General features: G+C 37.3%; 1 protein-coding gene across 19 annotated transcripts in view; it reads left to right on the top strand.

The window, feature by feature from the left end:
- Positions 1 to 25979, top strand: part of PAM (peptidylglycine alpha-amidating monooxygenase) — a 282912-nt gene that overhangs the window by 139038 nt on the left and 117895 nt on the right. For all 19 annotated transcript variants that reach the window (XM_037985229.2, XM_073010788.1, XM_008014056.3 and 16 more), the window contains one exon: positions 10986 to 11043. In XM_037985229.2, the coding sequence (XP_037841157.2) occupies positions 10986 to 11043 (58 nt within the window). The remainder of the gene's footprint in view (positions 1 to 10985; positions 11044 to 25979) is intronic.

The following is a 25979-nucleotide window of genomic DNA, read 5'->3' as shown; positions in this document are numbered from 1 at the left end:
TTGTTGTTGAATATTAGGAATTTTCTGAGGAAGTTTAGGGAAGAATACAATGTACTAAAATGTAGTATTTATGTTTCTAACGTAAAATTAACTTATGACAAGTAAAAACATACCTGGAAAATGGGCATTTGCAGTTTCTACAGCTATTTGGTTCATATACTAATAACCCCATTAACTGTCTGACAAGTATCCACTTGGAGTTTAGAAGACAACCTTTGTAGAGTCCTTCCTTATCTTGAATTATTAATATTATCTTTGAATGGACATTGCAAAATTACAGTGGGATAAATTTAGTTTGATAGAGTTAAAAAGTATAAATAAAATGCTGAAAGGAAAAAATGACTCAGTGTTCTAGAGCTATTTTTGTAGGATCAAATCCTTTATAAAATGTTTTTATTCATGAAACACAACAAAATTCAACAAACTCATTCAACTAACATTCACTGCATACCCAGTTCCTATGTCAGGTAGTCTTTGGGAATGCAATAAATCAAGGCTTCACCCCTTAAAACACAATACAATAGCACGACTAGCAAAAAAGGAGCTTTGTTGTAATTGCCTAATACTGAAATAGAAATGTTTATGACATGAAAAGGAAAATCCAAGAGCAGGCCAAAGAATGTTTTTATATTTTGTTTTATAGTTCCTCTTAAAAGTTCAAGGCTAAGGATGCAAATCTGTTGAAATGTTTCTTTTATGAGTTAGAAGTTTAAGGGAAATGAATAGGTCACAGAATCACTATGAGGGAGGTAGGGAGAAGCAGAATAACTTTGCCTTTGAACATTATGGTTAAATATATGACTCCATCACTAAACATAAGTACCCCATGTCTGTTTCACCTCTCCTTTGAAAGGAAAAAAGTATAATTTTTCAGAAGGCACAATTTCTTCATGTTAACTTAGAATTTTAGAATTGAATTGGCTTTCCATCTCTTATTTCCATCAACATTATCAGGCTTGCTAAACTGGGAACTGGCATTTTATTCTCTCTTCTTATATCTTAGTAGCTAGTTACGAGACTCATTGGAACCTGCCTAGATGAGTATATTTAATTAATGGTAGATGAAAAGACAAGGATTTCAAAAATTCTGAAGAGGTCAATACATTGAAATGGGCCTGGTTACCTGAAAATTATCTACTGATGAATAAACTTAGAATGCTGTCAGGACCTATTGTTTGCCTATTTTGCAGACTTCTCTCGTTCTTTCTTACCTAAGAGAAATCCCCTTTTGTCCCATTACTGGCCTTCCCTTTCCTGATTAGACTAAGCCAATTCTGGTCATTCCTTTTCTCTTGCTAATGATTGCTTTAGAGTTGGGCATGTGGTATAATTCTGGCCATTTAGATGTGAGGTGAAGTCTTTTGGAGCTGAAGTGCTTCTGGGAAAGTGTCATTCTTGAAAAGGACCTTAAGGAAGAGACTTTCCCTCCCCTAGCCTTTGGAAATTGCATTGGGCATTGTGACAATGTCATAGTCAAGCTACTGTAACCATCTTGTGATCAGGAAGGGAGGCGAATCCATGAAATAAAGGCAACATGCTGAATATGACAAAGTTGAAAGATGGAAAGAACCTGATTACTTGATGATGTTGTTTAGTTGCTGGATGAAATAATCATTCTTGCATTTGTTCTACTTCTGGACTTCTCATTATGTGAGAGACTACATCTCTATTGGTTTAAGTCATTTTGAATTGGTCTTCTGCAATTTGCAGCCAAATGCATTCTTAGTGATGATAAACATCTTCTTAGACCTCTTATGTGTGACTGAGATATCATGTATTTAATTTAGTGTGATCTTTGTGATATGTCCTGGTGACTGTATGCACGATAATTCCAAAAAAGAAAAGAGCTATTTCTGATAAACACTTTCATAGCCCCAACAGTGCATTGCCCTTTTGCTTTTTAAAAATCATTGTACCAATTTTAAGTGTCACCAGCAGTGAAATAAAATTTTAAGCATCTTTCAAGTTGAAAATTCTGCTAATAGTTGCCATGAGTACATACATTTATTTGAGCTTTACAAGATTATTTGCATATTTTACATCCTGTCTTCAATAGGAACCCTTTCAGGCAATGTTACACTGTGCTGATACCAGTCATCAATGCATAACAAATAGTAAAAGTGCAAATAATACATGAATAAATTAATTTTCAAATTGTCCTTTGCTTATATATGTAGCAGAGTCTCACAGTTTATGGACTATTCTTCAAGTAGGCAAAAAAATATATATATATTTTACCTTAAAAAAATGATCTAATTTAGCTTATTACACCCGTGACCTCTGGGTATCAAGGGAAGAAAACCTTCAAAGTATCAGTTAAAGGTATCTCACTTTCTTCTGGTTCAAGACAGTCATCTCAACTTTTTAGTAAGCTATACCTCCTCTTCCCTGTTTTGTCAGTACAGTATTTGGTGGTCTTACATGAATGGCCTTGAGCAGTGGAAGACATCTTAAATGAATGGGATTCGTTGCCTCTGTTTCCTTAATTGGTGTCAATTTCAATAACTGTGATTATGAAATTAACCTCCATTTGGTCAGAGGAATTTCTTTTTCTTCTTCCTTTTATTTAGAAAGGTACTCCCCTATGTCATGCTTTCTCCGTTTCCCAGCTTAGCTTTAGCCCTGCCCACCTCCTTGGAGCCATAACAGAATGCTTGCTGGGGAACCAAATATGATTTATGTGGGAGAGGAATGTGAATATATTCAAAATACTAGTATTACAAATCTGTACATCCTGAAAACCCAAAACCTTGCACAGAACTGTAACATTGATAAATATGCTGAAGTCTGTTGGGTTGTTACTAAAAGTCATCTACTTTAACATTGTAATTCTTATTTTTTTTCTTACTCCTTCATGTGAAAAGTATCCACTTTTGTAGTATATCACTTCACTAGTCCCCAATGCATCATAAGAAGTTAAAAGTACTGTGTGCCGAAAGGGTAAATTAGGTGTTCAGGTTCCTAGGTTTGTGTTGGTATTACTAGTCTATGGAACAGGAATGGTTTCCTGGGTTGGAAGTCAACAAGCAGCCACTGAAATTCTCTACTTGGTGGAGTATTCTCTGCTGGAGTCTATATAATACCAATATTGCTTTAAATAATTTTCCGTACCTTATTTTATTTTGAATATTTGAGATTTTTGAATTAACCTATTGACTCGTCCCTTTTTCTTTAGCTTTCTCAAGCTCATTTTTTTTTGCTGTTTTTATTGTTTGTTTTTCCCTTGATGTTTTGTCTTTCCTGTTTCTCAATCTGCCTTAGTCCCTGTGATCAACACCACAGGAACTGGTGGGAAAACTTTGTGGTGACTACTGTGTACCATTGCTGCAGGCATTTCTCGGATGGGGTCGGTGTAGATGACAGTACTAGAGATCCTGGGGGTAAATACCATGGACAGCAAGTGTGGCTAGAGCTTTACATAGTCTTGGTAAGAGCCTGAACCACGAGAAGAGTACCCACAGGGTCTCAGTCCTTCTAGGGGGAGTCACAGAGAAAAACTGGGTTCTTTAAAATATTAATAAGTTAGGGATATTAACACAAAGGTAGATGTCTAGATATTAATATTGTATTATAGACATGCCTATGAGAACACAGCTTACTTATGGATTTTGATTAGCCACATTGTCAACTACTCTCTCCTTAAAACATTCACTTCCTTTGGCTTCCAAAGGCATGTGGCTCCCCTGGTTTTTCTCTGAACTCCTTGGTCACTGTTACTTGGCCAGCCAGTTCACAGCTCTGTCATATCTCTTTCCCTTTTTCTCTCTACTCTCACTAAGCAGCCTCTTCTACACGCATTGCCCAATTACTATCCAATTTTTGTGTTTCCTAAATTTATATCTTTAGGCCAAGCCTCACCTCTGAACTCCAGATCTTGACCCAACTGCCCCTTTGACATTTACATGTGGATTTTTCAAAAGCTGCTCAAATCCAACATGTTCAGTGCCAAATATATTATCTTCTTCAAACCTGGTCATCTGTGTTTTATGTCTCAGTGAATGATACCACCAATACATTCAGTTATGCAGCCAGAAATCCAGGAGTTATTCTCAACACTGTCTCCTTACCTTCCTTTGAAATCTACTCCCCAGTCATGTCTATTTTACCTTTAAAATGTCTCCAGAATCTGTCCTCTTTTCTCCTTCTCTACTGTCATCACCTAGTTTTAAGCTACTATTTTTCTGAATAACTACATGGCATCCTCACTAGCCTTATCTGGTTAATTTCCATGTCATTTTCCTTAAAAAATGAAAATGCCTGTGGCTTCCTGTGGCTGTCATGAAAAACAAAACAACCAAAATTCTTAAATGAACTACAGGCCCTGCATTGTGTGCCACATCTACATGCCTAGTCCAATTTAAAACACATTCCTCTGTGCGTACTGGCTTTTGTTTTTTCTGTCACACCAAGTTCTGTCCAATTACATGGCCTTTGAAAATACTATTTCTTATGCTGAAACATTGCCAACCCCCTTGACCTAAATTATTTCCTCTGAATTATTAGCTTTTGTAGCAACCTGTATTTCTTCTTTGTAGCACTTAAAACAGTAAAAATTTAACATTTATGTGTGACTATTTCTTTGCTAAACTAGTAGACTGTAAGTTCTATGAGGGCAGACACCATGTATACTTTTGCTCACAGTTTTACAAATGTAGAACAGTGTCTGGTTCCTCGGAATCGCTCATCGTATATGTTTGCTAAGTGAATAAATGGATGGGTAGAAGAATGACTTTCTGTGCAGCCACTGAAAGAGATTTAAAAGTAGGCAAGTATTAATGAGATGACCATGGCAAGATATATTAGAATTAGAATAGGCCCGGGAGCGGGGGGAAACACGGAAATTGAGAAGACCACTTTGTTTTCTGATGGTTCATTATAAATTTCAAGAGAGGCCGGGCGCGGCGGCTCAAGCTTGTAATCCCAGCACTTTGGGACGCCGAGACGGGCGGATCACGAGGTCAGGAGATCGAGACCGTCCTGGCTAACACGGTGAAACCCCGTCTCTACTAAAAAAAATACATAAAACTAGCCGGGCGAGGTGGCGGGCACCTGTATTCCCAGCTACTCGGGAGGCTGAGGCAGGAGAATGGCGTAAACCTGGGAGGCGGAGCTTTCAGTGAGCTGAGATCTGGCCACTGCCCTCCAGCCTGGGTGACAGAGCGAGACACCGTCTCAAAAAAAATAAAATAAAATAAATTTCAAGAGAATAGAATGCAACTTTGGCAGTAAAATATTGGACAGACCCATTCAAGTCTGGAGCTTCTCTCCTATGAAGCTATATTTTCTCAGAATCAAATATGAGCCACTTAGCATAGAAATACGGTGTTTGGGGTGGTGACTGAGGAGCCTTTCCTGTTCTGAAGTGTCCACAAACAGATTTCGTACGTACAGTTAGTTTTTAATCATTTGTGTTAAAGGAGAGGAATATCATTGTCAATAAATGTTGGCACCAGGTTCAGAAGATTGACTGATTCCATGTTCAGGGGAACCTGATGAAAAGCATGAACCACTAGCTTAAGGTTGGGAGAGGTGAGTAGTGGAGATGGTCAGCAATCCCTGTTCAGAATAGCACAGTTTCCTTCATGTTAACTCCCCAGTCCCCATCACAGGGAAGCCAAGGAGGTTTCCACCGCTATCGCCACCCTGTTGTATGATAGGCAGTTAATGATAGTAGATTATTAGTATGTTCCTTTTTGTTTACTCATAAGTGAAAGTATGTGAAAGCTCTAAGACAGCTGTTCCCTCACCAAAATATTTTTCCCTCATCGTTTGCTCATACAGATTTGTAATTCCCATAGAAGAGCGCTTGCCAAGAGAGTCACTTCCATTTGAACTACTTGGCGTTGAGAATCTTCTCATCATCAGCCACGGTGTGATTATAATTTAAAAATGCAAATGGGATTCTGGGATGAATCAACTGAAGGATAAAATTCATATGAAAAAGTGATGCTGTATAAAACTCTAATTAGGCAGCATCTATAATACAGCCTTTCTTAAACTCTGAGTTTATTGCCACCAAAAGAAGTAGATATGTGCAAAATTCAGCAACCATTTATAGAGCTCCCAGTATGTGTCAGATATTATTCTAAATGCCTAGAATGCTAGACATACACTGTTACAAGATTACATGCTAGGTTGGGAAAAATGTTGATAGGGGATGGAACTAGTATAGTGGTAAGGACAAAAGTGAAGCATTTTGGAGAATCATTTGGGAACATTTTAACATATAATCTTCACTATGACTATGTCTTCCACAGCCTAAGAAATATAATAACATCTTTAAAAAATTAAATGGTAAGAAAAAGACAACAGGGAAAGGAAAACAAGGATAGACTACATATAATAGTGATAGTTTAAGGAATTTTATGTTATTAAGTGTTTTATGTTATTAATTCTGGCTTCAGAGAGATGGATTATTTAAACTTGAGTTTTTTGCTTCAGAAAATCTTTATGCTTTGGGATAATTTTCCTTTGCTCTAGCATCCTTTTATGCTAGGATGAGGTGGACAGTACAAATACCACTGAGTTAGTGTGAGCCTACTATGCATGCATTAAAAACACTTTGGGAGACAGCAATTTGATTCTGTTACATAGTTGGATCAATTAAAGTAAAACTTTGAAAAATAATTTTCCAATTGTTTTCTTTCTCTCATAATCGAAATCCTGGCCAAAGGGGCTTGATCACTTTCCATACATTTTCCTTGTTGGATAGACAGAACTACCAACGGTCTTGAGATTTCCATTAGTTTTTCCCAAAACGCAAGTTATTCAAACCCTAAATGAGTAATATGTGGAAATGTAGGACTTTAGGGGTCCTTATCATTTTGTCTGGGTTGGATTTAAAATGTACACAATCAGGGGTTGGTATAGAGACTATTGCCAACTTTCTGATCAGCTATTCTGAGGCACACAGTCACAGTTGCCACCACAAGATGGTTCCACTGGTTCTGGGTTTTGATTACTCCTATTGCATATATTTAAGGTGTACATCGTGCTGTTTTAATATTCATATTCATAGTGAAATTATTGCTATAGTTAAGCAAATTAATCTCTCCATCATCTTTCATAGTTATTTTTACTTTTATTGTTTGGTGTTTTGGTTATTAAATAAGTGATGACTTAGAAAAGTTACCAGAGACCATACTATACACAATATAATATTTCTATGACTTACGGCCTATTTACAGGGAACAACCAATTTACAAATAGCCACAGAAATAAGCAAAAGGGCCATAACCAGATGAAACTGCCTCATGTTCTTATTTGTACACCTCTTTGTGTCATCACATTGAATAGTCTTTAAGAAAGGTATTCTGGGAGGATTCTGTACAATAAAAGGTTATTATCCAATCAGGATCAAATCATAGTATTCAACACTAGAATCTGAATGATACCTTTGGTTTCCCCAAATAAAAATTACTGGTTTATGTGAACAATTTTCATATGTAATAATATACAGAGATTTTGTTTGTCTCATAATAATTTAAATAAGCAGTTGATTTTATTAGCTTCCTTTTCCATAGAAACCACTACATCTCTGTCTTGCAAACGACTAAATCAAAATAAAGAATGCTATGAGAGAACTCTTGGTTAAAAATGGGTGGTAATAGGATATTATAGGAGTGTTATAGTAATAAAGGCCTTTTTATTTCTAGCACACTATCTTCTTTTGTTAGAAAAATGTGCTTTTCTTGGATAGTTCCCAGTAGCATCAGTAAAGAAGCATCAGCAATATCATATCCCTCTTGATTCAGATTCAGCTGATGTGCCAAAACAGATAGCACTGGGCACCGTGGCTATGTAGATTCATATTATTTCTCCCTTTTTGTATATCTGAGCCTTATGTTAGCAGTTTGAATCTGTAGCATTTTACAGACAGTCCCCTGGCACCAAGCTCAGATACAATGTTCTTTCCACAGAGAGAAAAAGAGGATTCATGATGATGATAAATGGAAAATTGTGAAGGGTTATGCTGGTAGTTTGGGTTGAATTATAGAAGCATCCTTACTAGGACAGTGTGTTCGTAGGAAAAGACTATTATAATGGGCAATAAGGTGCTGTCTTTGTCTCTTCAGAATGTGTTTCAGAGAAACATTGATCTGAGTTACGTGTATATTTTCAAATAACTTTGCAGAAACAAAATAGTGACAAAATTAAATAGCTGTGGCTCTAATCTAGTTCATTGCAGTTTGACAACAAGCTTTTATGAAATGTTCTCAGGTGCTATTGAAAATTTAGGGTACTTGGACTAAAACTTCCTGTTAAATTTTATGTTACTTTGATTCCCTCATTTCTCCTATTCATCAAGTAAACAACTGAAATTGTGCCTAAGAACTGAGAACATTTTTCTAGAGAGGTTTGAAAAATAACCTTTTAACAGCTATCTTTCCATAGTGGAAAGAGAAGTGCTTTAATAACCTGGGTACAAATTCCATTTCACCAATTTCTAGATTGTTTTTTAACTGCAAACAAATTACTTACCATCTTTAGCTTCATTTTTGCTATGTGTAAAATGGTGTCTGTAATACCTACCAAATAGTGTTATCATGGAAAATAACTATGATAGAAACTTCTAGTTGTGTATGATACTTGTCTCCTGCAGAGGGTCTCCTTTTCCCCTCCCCTCCCCTCCCCTCCCCTCCTCTCCTTTCCTCTCCGCTCCCGTCCCTTTCCCCCACCTGTCTCTTTCTTCAACTGGCTTTAACAACTTAGGAAAGAAATAGTTGAAATCTGAATGGATTCTCAGTATTAGATAAGTTATAAGCCAAAAAATAGAAATTGCTAGATGAAAGACATTTTCAAATTATTCTCATTTTAAATTGGGCGGCTGATGGTAAAAAATAATAATTATAGTATGGATCTGATGAATTATAAGTATAAATAACAGGTTCCTTTATCCTCTGTATTTTATGTAACCATCATTGTACTTAATTTTTTTAAATTGAGAACCAACTTGCTGAATTTGATATATCTATGTATGCCTGTAACTTCCCTATTCCATAAACGATGAAATGACTTACAATAAAATCAAAGATAGAGTAAAATCAAAACCTGTTAGTCCAAATTAAAAAGAAGTTCTGTTTCCTTTTCATTTCATCATAACCTTTTGATCCTTTTTCATTGTAAATATATGCTTAGGTGCTTTAAATTTACTTTTGTTTTTGTATTTGCTTTTAAGTCATTATTTGTCACATTGCTTGGAATGATCTTGAATATATTAGTATAATGCATAGAGTGCCTATGTTCAGATCCCAGCTCCTGCACTTGTTGGTGTCCAAGATAAATAAGCCAACACCACTTAAAGTGGTAAGAATAGATTTTATTCAGTAGTAACTATTGCAGTAGGGAAGTGGGTCCAGTGTGAAGTGAACCTAACTTTGCCAAAACAAAAGGGAGGAGACCTTTTAGAAGCTGGGGTGTGCTGAGGGAAAGGCACTGAAGGATGTGAAAGGGAGCTGGTCCATGTGGCTGGGCCATCCGGGTTTGTTATTTGGGAGAAGAAGCAAACTCATTATGTCTTTATGACAGGAGGCAGTGGTGTCGATTAGAACAAGGTGCCTACTGGACTTGAGAGCTGTGCAGTTATCTCCCTGAATGTAAGAAGACATTTTTGGGTGGTAGAAGATTTACATCTCAAAGGAGCAGAGAAAGGATTTATAGTTGCAAGCTTTCTGAAGTAACTGCTCTAAGAGAGGGTTCAGAGGTTTATGCTTGTTACCAGGTTTTGGCTAGAACAAATAGTAAAATCTTCTGGAAGCATTGAACTTTCTTGGGTGGGCACCTTAAAGGGTGATGGGGGTCACATGAGGGGTGCAGCTGTGAGCTGTTAGAAACTATGCTAATGTATTTCTTCATGTCTCGTAATGTGTGTGTGTGCGTGTGTGTTTGTATTGCGAGGAGAGGGTAGACAAAATCACGTTTTCTTATTGGCAAGATAAAGTTGAATCTAAATTATAAAGACGTCTAAGAAATGAAACAATGCTGAAATGAGAAGAAAATGGCATATATAAAAGTAGTAACTAAGAATAAATCACATTTCAGTAATGTTTCAAGTTTTAAGATAATTTATTTGATGTGTACTTGAACCTCCTTGTATTTTAACACAGAAGTAGAAACATAGGTACAAAATTCACAATTTTTTGGTGATAGTTATTAGGTTTAGAAATACCAAATGATTTCTATCCATGTTAGTGACATCTGATTATTCCAGCTCTGTGCAGTAATAATCCAGGAAGAATGACTTATTAAATGAGTGCAACCTATATTTGTATTGGGCATATTATTAACCATAGCACACAGTTAATTGTGTATGGATTTCCATTAAGGAAGTGGAATACATTGAATCTCATTCTCCTTAAACTGTAATTTTTATCACTAAAAATTCTTGATATTAACATATTTGATAGTGAAAAACTGACCATTTAGATGAGACCAATAACTAGAAAAGAAACAATAGCTTGAGTTAATGTTGGTTTCTTCAATGTATTACATAAAATAAAATTAAAGTAAGGGAGAGCAACCAAAAATAATCAATTTTAAGATCAACTTTTATTCATTGTACTTCTCTAATATTTGAGGCATTTGTAAAATGATTCAGGAAATTAAATATTTAATTTTGCAAATGGCAAAGATGGTCAAAACTAACTTCTACCATTTTAAAAGCAAGTGCATTAAATTGTTCTACTCTTTTTATAAAAGCCTCTAAAATTTTGCCTTTTAACTTAGACAGTATTAGAAATACCACTCATGATGATTGGTTTTATAAATAGAATCTAAAGTTGTTTAGGAAAGAGTCTTAGACAAACTTTTAGGGTATCTAAGTTCTGGACTTAGCCCTTCCACTAACCTGCCACTCAGCCCTCAGCAGGAAACCTACCTTCATTGAGTACTTTTTACAGTCATAGAAGCCACTTTTTAATAGTTATTGTTTCTTCCTTACTAGCAAGAGTTTAATTTGGATTTTTTTAATCTTTTTTTTTTAATAGTCTGATACATACTTCTGCATGTCGATGCGATTACCAGTGGATGAGGAAGCCTTCGTGAGTAAGTATTAATTGGATTGGGGGAGTACCAATTGAATGAAGGGCAGTGATTTGAAATCAGTGAAAGGTTCTCTTTGAGGGTTATGAGCATATTAATCTTTTACTGTCAGTTTCTAAAATGCATTTATCATGCCTAATGCAGAAACAAACTAGAGAGAGCCTCTGAGAGAAAAGATTACAAACTGTATCTGGAGAGATTCATGAGTAATAGTAGTTAAGGAGTTGCATGCAGATGTCGATGGCCGCCAATACTGTGTGGTCCCATTTGTATAGTATTGGCTTTCTGTCTGTGGCAGGATGCTTAATTCCGCTCCACTCAACAGACAGCTTATTTACCTGCTGGTTCATGCTATAAATCGACTGCACTTAGAATCAACATTGGTGAATGTAAGATTTTACCTGTCAGACAGGTAGATGGATAGGAAGGGAAGGAAAGAGGGAGGGAGGGAGGAAGGGATGAGAAGGGAAAGGAGAGCCAGGAAAGAAAAGAAATGGGAAAGAACATTTATCTTGTTGTTTGTATTATAGAATAAGAGAACGCTTAAACGACAGATTCTTCCCCAACTGAACCTTTAAATCAGAGAGGAAAAGTGACAAAGCACCATCTGTTTCCATCTAGGTTGTTTCCATTTAAACATCCCTTATGACAGACATTTAACTGTTTAGGGAAGGGCTGTGATTGGCAAATTATTCATGTATTTGGCTTTTCTCTGCTTCATTTTAAAACATTTGAGATGTTGATTTTGGAGAGAAAGTGATGGTAGTAGTACTTTGGTCCCTTGAGACTAATCTTCAAGTGGGCTGTCTGAAATGGCCATTATGTGAATTGTGAAATGTGTACAGTAGCCTTGGGGCAGTCTAAGGATGAATTTTTATGAGGTGTTTCCCACAGGAATGGACATTATAGACCTGCAAAGCCAGAGCAATGTGCATTTTTTATTCACACACGTTGGTGGCAATCACAACAGAAAATACAACCTTTAGTAACACTCTCAACAAAATTTGCTGCATAGTTAATTCCTAAGAACGAAAGACCATACAAAGTTGAACATTGATGAGGTTGTTTTGTATAATATTTGGACATTACCAAGAAAAAGTTAGGAAGCCAAGTGCTCCCATATCCTGAACTATCTTTAAAGACAAAAATAATTTAAGTTTTTAATTGTAGTGCTTTGAGTAACACTAAATATTATTTAGGACATAAATTCATAATTAAAATCCTAGCCATAAAGCTTTCCTTAATTTCATATTCACATACTTGGCGATTTAGGAGAAAATAGTATTCACTCACAAAAGGAATTTTACATGAATTTTTATTTCCTAATTTATATTTTCTTCGTCCAACCCTGAAGGGGTTGTTTTGAGTCCTGTTTTCACACCAGCTATGAAGAGAAGGCCACCCTACACCCCTGTGTAAATATGGTAGTCTTGTGTTACAGCAGTATTATATGTCTCACATTAATAGGTTTGTTTCTGGAGATTGGTGGTAGTATATGATTTTTGAACCGGTGACTGTAAGGACTATAAATATATATCCTGTGTGTTATTGCTCTCCTACTATAAATGTGTTTATGTTCACATAATTTAAAATGAAAAAATACAAGTGAGTATATTCAGTCAAGTAAAATATTCACAGGAAACACATAAAGGTCTATATTAGAACCAGAGTGCTAAATATTTTCATACTTTCTTAGGCACTTTTCTTCTGAGATTAAACTGTTCCAAGTTCTAAGGTCCTTAAAAGGTCTTCTAAGATGAATAACTATTTTCAGTATTTCTTCCTTTCTTTATTACTTGGAGGATTGCATGAATACTGAAACTTTTTGTTCCCTATTCACAATGGGTTGTTTCATCTTCTGTGTGAGTCCTTTAATGAACTATGCCCAGGTGGTTTGTGGTTACTGTTGTTTACATAATTCAGCAACCACAGAAGTTTAAGTCTAGACAAATTAGAACTGGAGAATGGAAAACTAGGGACAATTAGCAAATAATCATTTATATAAAAGAGTAAGTAAAGGAAATTCTGCATGTATTATCTCATTAATTCTTAGGACAATCCTGTATAGATAGTCTCATTTCATAGCTTGAGAAACAGAGACAGAAACATCTCTATATGTGATTTAATCAGGTGCTAAGATACTAGTTTGTATGGAATTCTCATTTATGTAATGGCTAGACCATGGCCATCATCACTACCTGCCGTTGTTTACTAAGGGCCTGCCAGACACTGAGATACTGAAAGCTAAACATATCTAAGTGAGTTTTCAGAAAAGGAAACAAAGTCAGAGAGGTTAAGGAATCTGCCCAAGCTTTTTACTAGCTATGTATTAACCTAGTGGTACTTCAGATTTGGCTGTGGGGATAGTGATACAAAGGAAGAAATGAGCAAAGTTATCAATTGCATAGGTGGAGCTGAAATATAGCAAGAGCAGCACCGTTCTTCCTTCCTCACATCAAATACAATTATTCTTTCATTCCTTTACCTTCACTCCCTACTGGATACACTCTGGCCAATTTTGCCAAAGGAAAAGTAAACCTCAAACCATCTTACAAAACAAATAACAAGGGGGCGGAGCAAGATGGCCGAATAGGAACAGCTCCAGTCTCCAACTCCCAGCACGAGCGACACAGAAGACCGGTGATTTCTGCATTTTCAACTGAGGTACTGGGTTCATCTCACTGGGGAGTGCCAGACGATCGGTGCTGGTCAGCTGCTGCAGCCCGACCAGCGAGAGCTGAAGCAGGGCGAGGCATTGCCTCACCTGGAAAGCGCAAGGGGGAAGGGAATCCCTTTTCCTAGCCAGGGGAACTGAGACACACAACACCTGGAAAATCGGGTAACTCCCACCCCAATACTGCGCTTTAAGCAAACAGGCACACCAGGAGATCATATCCCACACCTGGCTGGGAGGGTCCCACACCCACGGAGCCTCCCTCATTGCTAGCACAGCAGTCTGTGTTCTACCGGCAAGGCAGCAGCGAGGTTGGGGGAGGGGCGCCCGCCATTGCTGAGGCTTAAGTAGGTAAACAAAGCTGCTGGGAAGCTCGAACTGGGTGGAGCTCACAGCAGCTCAAGGAAACCTGCCTGTCTCTGTAGACTCCACCTCTGGGGACAGGGCACAGTAAACAATAACAAACGCAGCAGCTCTGCAGACGCAAACGACTCTGTCTGACAGCTTTGAAGAGAGCAGTGGATCTCCCAACACGGAGGTTGAGATCTGAGAAGGGACAGACTCCCTGCTCAAGTGGGTCCCTGACCCCTGAGTAGCCTAACTGGGAGACATCCCCCACTAGGGGCAGTCTGACACCCCACACCTCACAGGGTGGAGTACACCCCTGAGAGGAAGCTTCCAAAGCAAGAATCAGACAGGTACACTCGCTGTTCAGAAATATTCTATCTTCTGCAGCCTCTGCTGCTGATACCCAGGCAAACAGGGTCTGGAGTGGACCTCAAGCAATCTCCAACAGACCTACAGCTGAGGGTCCTGACTGTTAGAAGGAAAACTATCAAACAGGAAGGACACCTACACCAAAACCCCATCAGTACATCACCATCATCAAAGACCAGAGGCAGATAAAACCACAAAGATGGGGAAAAAGCAGGGCAGAAAAGCTGGAAATTCAAAAAATAAGAGCGCATCTCCCCCGGCAAAGGAGCGCAGCTCATCGCCAGCAACAGATCAAAGCTGGACGGAGAATGACTTCGACGAGATGAGAGAAGAAGGCTTCAGTCCATCAAATTTCTCAGAGCTAAAGGAGGAATTACGTACCCAGCGCAAAGAAACTAAAAATCTTGAAAAAAAAGTGGAAGAATTGATGGCTAGAGTAATTAATGCAGAGAAGCTCATAAACGAAATGAAAGAGACGAAAACCATGACACGAGAAATACGTGACAAATGCACAAGCTTCAGTAACCGACTCGATCAACTGGAAGAAAGAATGTCAGCGATTGAGGATCAAATGAATGAAATGAAGTGAGAAGAGAAACCAAAAGAAAAAAGAAGAAAAAGAAATGAACAAAGCCTGCAAGAAGTATGGGATTATGTAAAAAGACCAAATCTACGTCTGATTGGGGTGCCTGAAAGTGAGGGGGAAAATGGAACCAAGTTGGAAAACACTCTTCAGGATATCATCCAGGAGAACTTCCCCAACCTAGTAGGGCAGGCCAACATTCAAATCCAGGAAATACAGAGAACGCCACAAAGATACTCCTCGAGAAGAGCAACTCCAAGACACATAATTGCCAGATTCACCAAAGTTGAAATGAAGGAAAAAATCTTAAGGGCAGCCAGAGAGAAAGGTCGGGTTACCCACAAAGGGAAGCCCATCAGACTAACAGCAGATCTCTTGGCAGAAACTCTTCAAGCCAGAAGAGAGTGGGGGCCAATATTCAACATTCTTAAAGAAAAGAATTTTAAACCCAGAATTTTATATCCAGCCAAACTAAGTTTCATAAGTGAAGGAGAAATAAAATCCTTTACAGATAAGCAAATGCTTAGAGATTTTGTCACCACTAGGCCTGCCTTACAAGAGACCCTGAAGGAAGCACTAAACATGGAAAGGAACAACCGGTACCAGCCATTGCAAAAACATGCCAAAATGTAAAGACCATCAAGGCTAGGAAGAAACTGCATCAACTAACGAGCAAAATAACCAGTTAATATCATAATGGCAGGATCAAGTTCACACATAACAATCTTAACCTTAAATGTAAATGGACTAAATGCTCCAATTAAAAGACACAGACTGGCAAACTGGATAAAGAGTCAAGACCCATCAGTCTGCTGTATTCAGGAGACCCATCTCACACGCAGAGACATACATAGGCTCAAAATAAAGGGATGGAGGAAGATTTACCAAGCAAATGGAGAACAAAAAAAAGCGGGGGTTGCAATACTAGTCTCTGATAAAACAGACTTTAAACCATCAAAGATCAAAAGAGACAAAGAAGGCCATTCCATAATTGTAAAGGGATCAATTCAACAGGAAGAGCTAACTATCCTAAATATATATGCACCCAATACAGGAGCACCCAGATTCATAAAGCAAGTCCTTAGAGACTTACAAAGAGACTTAGACTCCCATACAGTAATAATGGGAGACTTCAACACTCCACTGTCAACATTAGACAGATCAACGAGACAGAAAGTTAACAAGGATATCCAGGAATTGAACTCATCTCTGCAGCAAGCAGACCTAATAGACATCTATGGAACTCTCCACCCCAAATCAACAGAATATACATTCTTCTCAGCACCACATCGTACTTACTCCAAAATTGACCACGTAATTGGAAGTAAAGCACTCCTCAGCAAATGTACAAGAACAGAAATTATAACAAACTGTCTCTCAGACCACAGTGCAATCAAACTAGAACTCAGGACTAAGAAACTCAATCAAAACCGCTCAACTACATGGAAACTGAACAACCTGCTCCTGAATGACTACTGGGTACATAACGAAATGAAGGCAGAAATAAAGATATTCTTTGAAACCAATGACAACAAAGATACAACATACCAGAATCTCTGGGACACATTTAAAGCAGTGTGTAGAGGGAAATTTATAGCACTAAATGCCCACAAGAGAAAGCAGGAAAGATCTAAAATTGACACTCTAACATCGCAATTAAAAGAACTAGAGAAGCAAGAGCAAACACATTCGAAAGCTAGCAGAAGGCAAGAAATAACTAAGATCAGAGCAGAACTGGAGGAGATAGAGACACAAAAAACCCTCCAAAAAATCAATGAATCCAGGAGTTGGTTTTTTGAAAAGATCAACAAAATTGACAGACCACTAGCAAGACTAATAAAGAAGAAAAGAGAGAAGAATCAAATCGACGCAATTAAAAATGATAAAGGGGATATCACCACCGACCCCACAGAAATACAAACTACCATCAGAGAATACTATAAACACCTCTACGCAAATAAACTGGAAAATCTAGAAGAAATGGATAATTTCCTGGACACTTACACTCTTCCAAGACTAAACCAGGAAGAAGTTGAATCCCTGAATAGACCAATAGCAGGCTCTGAAATTGAGGCAATAATTAATAGCCTACCAACCAAAAAAAGTCCAGGACCAGATGGATTCACAGCTGAATTCTACCAGAGGTACAAGGAGGAGCTGGTACCATTCCTTCTGAAACTATTCCAATCAATAGAAAAAGAGGGAATCCTCCCTAACTCATTTTATGAGGCCAACATCATCCTGATACCAAAGCCTGGCAGAGACACAACAAAAAAAGAGAATTTTAGACCAATATCCCTGATGAACATCGATGCAAAAATCCTCAATAAAATACTGGCAAACCGGATTCAGCAACACATCAAAAAGCTTATCCACCATGATCAAGTGGGCTTCATCCCTGGGATGCAAGGCTGGTTCAACATTCGCAAATCAATAAACATAATCCAGCATATAAACAGAACCAAAGACAAGAACCACATGATTATCTCAATAGATGCAGAAAAGGCTTTTGACAAAATTCAACAGCCCTTCATGCTAAAAACGCTCAATAAATTCGGTATTGATGGAACGTACCTCAAAATAATAAGAGCTATTTATGACAAACCCACAGCCAATATCATACTGAATGGGCAAAAACTGGAAAAATTCCCTTTGAAAACTGGCACAAGACAGGGATGCCCTCTCTCACCACTCCTATTCAACATAGTGTTGGAAGTTCTGGCTAGGGCAATCAGGCAAGAGAAAGAAATCAAGGGGATTCAGTGAGGAAAAGAAGAAGTCAAATTGTCCCTGTTTGCAGATGACATGATTGTATATTTAGAAAACCCCATTGTCTCAGCCCAAAGTCTCCTTAAGCTGATAAGCAACTTCAGCAAAGTCTCAGGATACAAAATTAATGTGCAAAAATCACAAGCATTCTTATACACCAGTGACAGTCAAACAGAGAGCCAAATCAGGAATGAACTTCCATTCACAATTGCTTCAAAGAGAATAAAATACCTAGGAATCCAACTTACAAGGGATGTAAAGGACCTCTTCAAGGAGAACTACAAACCACTGCTCAGTGAAATCAAAGAGGACACAAACAAATGGAAGAACATACCATGCTCATGGATAGGAAGAATCAATATCGTGAAAATGGCCATACTGCCCAAGGTAATTTATAGATTCAATGCCATCCCCATCAAGCTACCAATGAGCTTCTTCACAGAATTGGAAAAAACTGCTTTAAAGTTCATATGGAACCAAAAAAGAGCCCACATCTCCAAGACAATCCTAAGTCAAAAGAACAAAGCTGGAGGCATCACGCTACCTGACTTCAAACTATACTACAAGGCTACAGTAACCAAAACAGCATGGTACTGGTACCAAAACAGAGATATAGACCAATGGAACAGAACAGAGTCCTCAGAAATAATACCACATATCTACAGCCATCTGATCTTTGACAAACCTGAGAGAAATAAGAAATGGGGAAAGGATTCCCTATTTAATAAATGGTGCTGGGAAAATTGGCTAGCCATAAGTAGAAAGCTGAAACTGGATCCTTTCCTTACTCCTTATACGAAAATTAATTCAAGATGGATTAGAGACTTAAATGTTAGACCTAATACCATAAAAATCCTAGAGGAAAACCTAGGTAGTACCATTCAGGACATAGGCATGGGCAAAGACTTCATGTCTAAAACACCAAAAGCAACAGCAGCAAAAGCCAAAACTGACAAATGGGATCTCATTAAACTAAAGAGCTTCTGCACAGCAAAAGAAACTACCATCAGAGTGAACAGGCAACCTACAGAATGGGAGAAAATTTTTGCAATCTACTCATCTGACAAAGGGCTAATATCCAGAACCTACAAAGAACTCAAACAAATTTACAAGAAAAAAACAAACAACGACATCAAAAAGTGGGCAAAGGATATGAACAGACATTTCTCAAAAGAAGACATTCATACAGCCAACAGACACATGAAAAAATGCTCATCATCACTGGCCATCAGAGAAATGCAAATCAAAACCACAATGAGATACCATCTCACACCAGTTAGAATGGCGATCATTCAAAAGTCAGGAAACAACAGGTGCTGGAGAGGATGTGGAGAAATAGGAACACTTTTACACTGTTGGTGGGATTGTAAACTAGTTCAACCATTATGGAAAACAGTATGGCGATTCCTCAAGGATCTAGAACTAGATGTACCATATGACCCAGCCATCCCATTACTGGGTATATACCCAAAGGATTATAAATTATGCTGCTATAAAGACACATGCACACGTATGTTTATTGCAGCACTATTCACAATAGCAAAGACTTGGAATCAACCCAAATGTCCATCAGTGACAGATTGGATTAAGAAAATGTGGCACATATACACCATGGAATACTATGCAGCCATAAAAAAGGATGAGTTTGTGTCCTTTGTAGGGACATGGATGCAGCTGGAAACCATCATTCTTAGCAAACTATCACAAGAACAGAAAACCAAACACCGCATGTTCTCACTCACAGGCAGGAACTGAACAGTGAGATCACTTGGACTCGGGAAGGGGAACATCACACACCGGGGCCTATCATGGGGAGGGGGAAGGGGGGAGGGATTGCATTGGGAGTTATACCTGATGTAAATGACGAGTTGATGGGTGCAGCACACCAACATGGCACAAGTATACATATGTAGCAAACCTGCACGTTGTGCACATGTACCCTACAACTTAAAGTTTAATAATAATAAATTAAAAACAAAACAAAACAAAACAAAAATAACAAGTACACATGAAGATTTAAAGATTTGTAGAAGGAAAGGGGCTTGGATATATAGTTATATGTTGGGAGAGTGACCGTACATAGCTTTTGCAGACTCCCAGAGTGAAAGTTTTGCCTAAAGGGTAACCTAGGCTTTTTCCATTCTAACGGATTCTGATGGCATCTGGTGACTAACAGAAGCTATAGCCTTTTTGTGAATTGTCCCAAATTCCTGATCTCAGGATGCCTTATCCTGAGATTAGACATGGTTGCAAATGAAGAGCTGTAAAAACGCATAATACTTTGTTCGTTCTTTTCTGTTTTTAATTATTTTTTATTTCTCGTAGTCATTCTGTTTGTTTATTCTTTCCTTTAGACATTTAATGATTTTATACCTTCTGTTTTCATTATCTGTGCCTCTTTAAACTTTTATATTCCAGCAGGATATGGCACTGAGTCAATAATTGCTTACTGAATAAATGAGTGAACACTAAAAAGGGATTTTGTTTGGCCATTTTCTGACTCAACATTTCAAATAGTAGATAATTTTCCTTTTTACCTTGAATTATATTCTAATATAAGGAATCATTGTTTTGCTTGTGTTTATGAAAAGCCATTGTGCATTAATTCAGCAAACTTAAAATTCTGTTGCATTTAATTTATTGGGTAATAGGGATATGAAGTATGTTGCGTGTTTAAGGAAGTCATAGGCTAGTAGAATTGTAGACAAGAATAAAAGTGTTAAAACATATAAAAAGGACTTTCTCCTTGAACTTTTCTAATTTCTGAAGAAAATTACAAAAGACAATACAATTTACATTGTTTATTAGAACTAGGACAGACTCTCTTGATGGTGTTAAAAGTCAAAATTGGATTTGAATAACTCACTTTTTGGCTTTATGTTTATATGCTAGTTATATAACCCATTTTAAACATACTTCTAAATTTTCAGCAAATACCATCACAGTCATCATGGAACTCATATGTATATATGCCTTTTATATTTACATATGAACATACAGCATGTATGATGTGTTTATATATCCGTATTTAACTCTTGAATGTGAATTACAGTAGGTGTTTAGAGAAATGCAGTGATGAAGATAAAAATATGTTTTATATTTTGAACGAAATTATAGCTTTCCCTAGGGCATTGTTTTTGTTTGTTGTTTTAATATGAAACCGTAGAATTTGAATGGGTGAAAGTATAATAATATCTGCATTTGACCACTGAACTGTGGTGCTGTCTAAAAGGTGTTTTACAGACACTCGGAGGAATTGGCTCTGACAGCAGCCCACTCAACCAAGAAATTTGACTGTCATCTTCATCCACTTGCTTTCCCTCACATGGATGACCTGTAAATAATTGTGTCTTTTCCTTAGTGAATGATGACAGGTCCCTATCTATCAAATTGCACTACACAAATGAGCTAGAAGCCATTGAATTTAGAAACAGATAAAATTAATCTAATGATTCATTGTTTTTCATTTTCTTGAGCTTCTCTCTTGAATGTAGAACAGTTTCAGTTGCAGAATTGCACAGTTAGATTTGAATAGTTACAAATATAACATTTCTTAAACAAAGCACATGATCAAATGATGTTCAGATACTTCAAGAACTGCATGAACAATTCAATTTTGATCATGCTTATGGGTCACTAGATAGTATGACATAAAGACCGAGGTCTGGGCAGAGTACATTGCTCGTATATCCATGTTTTATGGCTATGGCAGCAGTAAATAGAGGAGAGTAGCTTATGCATATGTGTGTGTACATGTGTGTGAGTCCTCATCCCCATGCAATCATTCTATTACCTTTCTGCTTCCAATTAGTTGACTAAGTATCCTTTCTCTTCTGTCTTCAACTAGGACTTCTTTCCGACATAAATAATGAGTAATCTCTGTCTCACAGATGATCACTGAGTATTTTTCACCAATCACCCTGAAAAACGCTTAGTTTCTTAGTGAAAGCTACTAGAAAGAGCTATGATGAAGAACACAAATAAGACATATATAGTAGAGGTCTTTGATGAGTAGATAAAGCCCATTTTTCTTGGTCATAATCATGTAGGAGAAGTTGTTGCTATATACCTTGTCTCAGAGTCTCAGAGTATTTCTTAAATGTCTTCTATCCTTTGGTCACCCAAATATACATGGTTCCAAATTGACAACACCCAACATCTCCTCAGCTTTTCTCAAGTAATAAAAAACAGTGAGAGATGAATAGGAACCATTTCTAATGTCTTCAATTAGGTACATCTAATGATCACCAGAAATTAATTGACATGTTGATATAGCTATTTTAATGCAGAAATGTTAAAATGCTACATTTCCCCCACCTACCACCTCCTCCCGGCTAGCTGTTTCAGCAGGAACTACTTTAGTAGTCAACCCTTAGAAGATCACTATGAGTTGGTCTAGTCAGAGAAAATTTCATGATGAAGGTACGCAGGATTTCATCTGGACCTCTGAAGATGACCTATTTGAATATGCAAAGGTGAATATTTTAGTGGCCCACAGTATGAGCCCAAACACACTGGGCACAAGTATGAGAGACAGTATCATATAGTGGCAAAAATAGCAAGCTCTGAGCCAGAACACTCCACATTCAGATCCCAGTCTCACCACTTTCTAGCTATACTACTAGGGGACAAATTACTTCGCCTCTCTTTCCTGAAGGCTCACCTATTTGGCAGGACAAAGAACTGGACTCATAGGGTCTTTAAGAAGTAAATGAGTGCCTGGCACCTGGAAAGCCCTCAGTAAATGTTAGTAGTTGTGATTATCAAGTGAGGGGGCTGCCTGATGAGAATGAGGAGAGGATGTAAAGGTTGCCATATTGGAAATGTAGTGAGCTAGAGGACTGGCACAGTGTTATGCATGGCCCTGAAAGGCTAGAAGAAGGGTATGGGCTTGATTCTGTAGGAAATTAATAGTGGACTATTATAGGAACGACATTACAAACACAGGGCTTAGTGAAGCTTATGCTGTTTAATCTTGCATAAGCTTGGTTGACGAAGTCTATTTATTGATTCTTTAGTATATATGATAGAGTTTAATTTTAAAAGATGTATCATCTAGAAATTTAGTTTTTTTATGTGTGTTGAAATTTATTCAGAGGTGAGGATTGTTTTATTTGAAATTGATGTTCAGTATATAGGCTTGCTCAGGTGTCTTATTTCTTAGATAATTTGGTGGCAGCAGCTTTAAGTCCTCATAAACCTCCATAAGCATTCGTTACCAATGGTACATCATTGTCCATACTAGCAGTAGTTAATGACAATTTCACTATTAAGCTTTCTGATTAAAAATGTTCAAGGAAAAGGTCTTTATTTTAGTACAGAATTGCTTCATGGTTATGGGGAAAGCTTGCGAGAGATAATGTAATATGCCATTGTGGTGGGTTTTTAACATGCTGGAAAATAGACTATGGTGCTGTGAGCTTTACATTTGTCTGTACCTTTTTGGCTAAACTGCAAGATTATGAATATTAAGGTTGATTGTATCCTAAACTCAATGTTGATAGTAAGATTTTAGGGCTTATGTGTTTTTAAATCATGACATATCTTTTTTATTATATTTTCTTGAACCTCAGACCTTCCCAATTCTCTCAATATTAAATATGGCTTGAAAACACAAACAGTCTTAGAATACTGACTCTTCATCATTGATAGGAACACAATTGCTAGAGAATTCCTATGCCTGCCTCAGATCTCAGCACTAAAATGATTTTGGGTGATACAGCTAAAATTACATGATATAATACAGAGTTGCAGTGGTCTTGTTGAATAAAATAATTCTAAAATATCAACTAATTTTTATCTTTAGAAATTCTTTATGAATTTATTTTAAAAGAAACCTGCTTTTACTGTTTGTCCTGTACATTTAAAGGAGCAGTACAATCCCAGTTTAACTAAGATGAGTTGATAAACTCAGACTATGCTCACATAATAGAGTATATTCCATCACTATAAATGGGAACTATAGTCAGAATTGCTGGTGATTCACTTGTGAAACCTTTAAATGATATACTTACCTGGGAATAAGTGCTGGAGAATTGACTGAGATGTTGATGGGGGAGGCGAGGAGGGACTGGTCTAGATTGACTCTAGGCACTTGTATTTTTACCAAGTTCCACAGGTTATAATTTAAAGCCCAGGCTAAAAATGGCTGCTTAAGAAAATTGTTTAATAACATGTAAAAATACCCATGGTATGCATACTAAGCTATTTACAGTGTATAACATGATTACATTGGGAGGAAAAAAGAAAGTTAACAATGGTTATCCCTAATATATATATAGGCAACAATTCTAGATTGCCAAAGTTCTTCAGATCCAAACTTGCAAGTCAGTTCTTTTTTTTTTTTCAGTAGGTTAATTATCTGTGGTCTTAGTATTCCTCTACTGAATACTTTAGCTAAAAAGAATTGTTCCTGCCATTTCCAATGGTAATTTGGAGCTGGTTATATATACAAGAATATCTCCAAAATTGCTGGTTTCTCTACTTGGTTATGTGTGTTCTTCAGAATCTTTCCATGTCCTAAGTCTGGCAGAAGAATCAAAATTTGACATGCAGACTTGGATATCCACTTGGAAGGGAAAAATGGAGAAGTAAATGACATTCTCCCCTAGGTCACGTTCTTAGAGAATTTCGTGGCCATGATTATGGTCTGATGTTACTTAAAAGAGCCCATAAATCCCAAACAACCCCGTGCAGTGAGGAGAAATTTTGCTTAGAACTCCGGAATTTAGACCTAGACGTCTCTCTTTTCAACATGTCATCCACACACATAGTTTCAGGTCTTTCATTTCAGATGACATTATCCTTTGAGAAATCCTCCGACCTGTGTGCTTTCAGTGTCATCAGATCTCCTTTAATTACTGTGTGTGAGTCACTTTTTTGGAGTCTTAGTCCTTCAAAGATACTTCATTCCCAGGACTTACTCGCCTATAAAATGTTCCCTGATCTCATACATCAGGCAGTCTGAACTGTTAGCTCCCATTGAGACTGAAGTACCATTTCCACTTAAGCAACTGTCATCTTAATATTGAGTTAGAAGAGTCAGTGGCACTTTTAATCTTATCGGATATAATATTCCTTTGCATTCTCTTGAGGCTGTGTTTTGCACTGTTTCTCACCATCCCAAGGCTGTCTTTGTTTATTCTGCCTGTCAGAATCGCACACTGAAATGCAGTTGTTTCCATTATTATCCTCTAGCTCTCTTCCCCTTGGATCCTTTATTTCTTTGGTGTATGATGGGTGAAAAAGAAAAGAGACATTTCTTTTTAAGATGTTATTCTACAGTATTTTTCCATATTCTATTTTGTGTTCTGTTGACATCTCCTGCATAGTCTTACGTGTGTCTCGTGCCCAGCAGACCTAGAATTCACTAGGGGTGGGGTCTTATTTTGCAAAGCCAGGCATAATCAGCAGGAATGTAGCAAACCCCTGAAATGAACCTGTCAGACTAATCTTTTCCCAGCCTGCCGCTCCCCACCACTGGCAGCAGCCCTTCAGTGAAATTGTCCAAGCGCTGCTTTATTTTAAGGCATCTACTGTTTATTTTAGATTTACATTTTGATTTGACATTCCTTTTGCTGGAGGTAGTTTTCATTTCAACTTGCAATGAATTGTACTTTGAGCTATAATTATATAAATATTTAGATATTATACTTTTTCTTTAGGATATGATAAAAGATGGTTAGTTGCTTGTTTTTGCTGTGTACTTCTAATATACTTAGCATTTAAATTAGATCTGGAGTTTCTGGAGGAATATGTGAGTCAGTGAGAATATGTTTTTGTGAAAGGAAACTCTGAAGAATTTTCTTTTTCTACTACTTAAAGACAGGGTTGTTTCTCATTTTAGAAGCAAAAATTAAACACATACCTAGTTAGAGTTCAAAGTAGAGCAAATAAATAAGTGGTACTTAAAATGTATATTAGAAAAAATGTATGTCAGAAGGAGAAAAAAATCAGAAAATGGTTAGAGAAGTTATACTTTGATTAATTAAGATTTGCCCCCTTTACTTTACAAAGGACAGTTAGAAGAGTCTCTTATATAAGCAAGGGCCCAGGCAAACTATTTTCTTTCTTTCCTCATGGAAAGCTAGAGATTGTATGTTGTTGTTTTTATGATCTATTCCTTTATCAACAGCTCTCTTCCCTGCCCTTACCTGAATCTTTTGCTTATTAATATTTCATTTTTAAAAATTACTA

This window comes from Chlorocebus sabaeus, chromosome 23 (assembly GCF_047675955.1).
Source record: "Chlorocebus sabaeus isolate Y175 chromosome 23, mChlSab1.0.hap1, whole genome shotgun sequence".
NCBI classification, from domain to species: domain Eukaryota; kingdom Metazoa; phylum Chordata; class Mammalia; order Primates; family Cercopithecidae; genus Chlorocebus; species Chlorocebus sabaeus.
The sequence above is the reverse complement of the archived record's forward strand: the minus strand, read 5'-3'. Positions and strand labels throughout refer to the sequence as shown.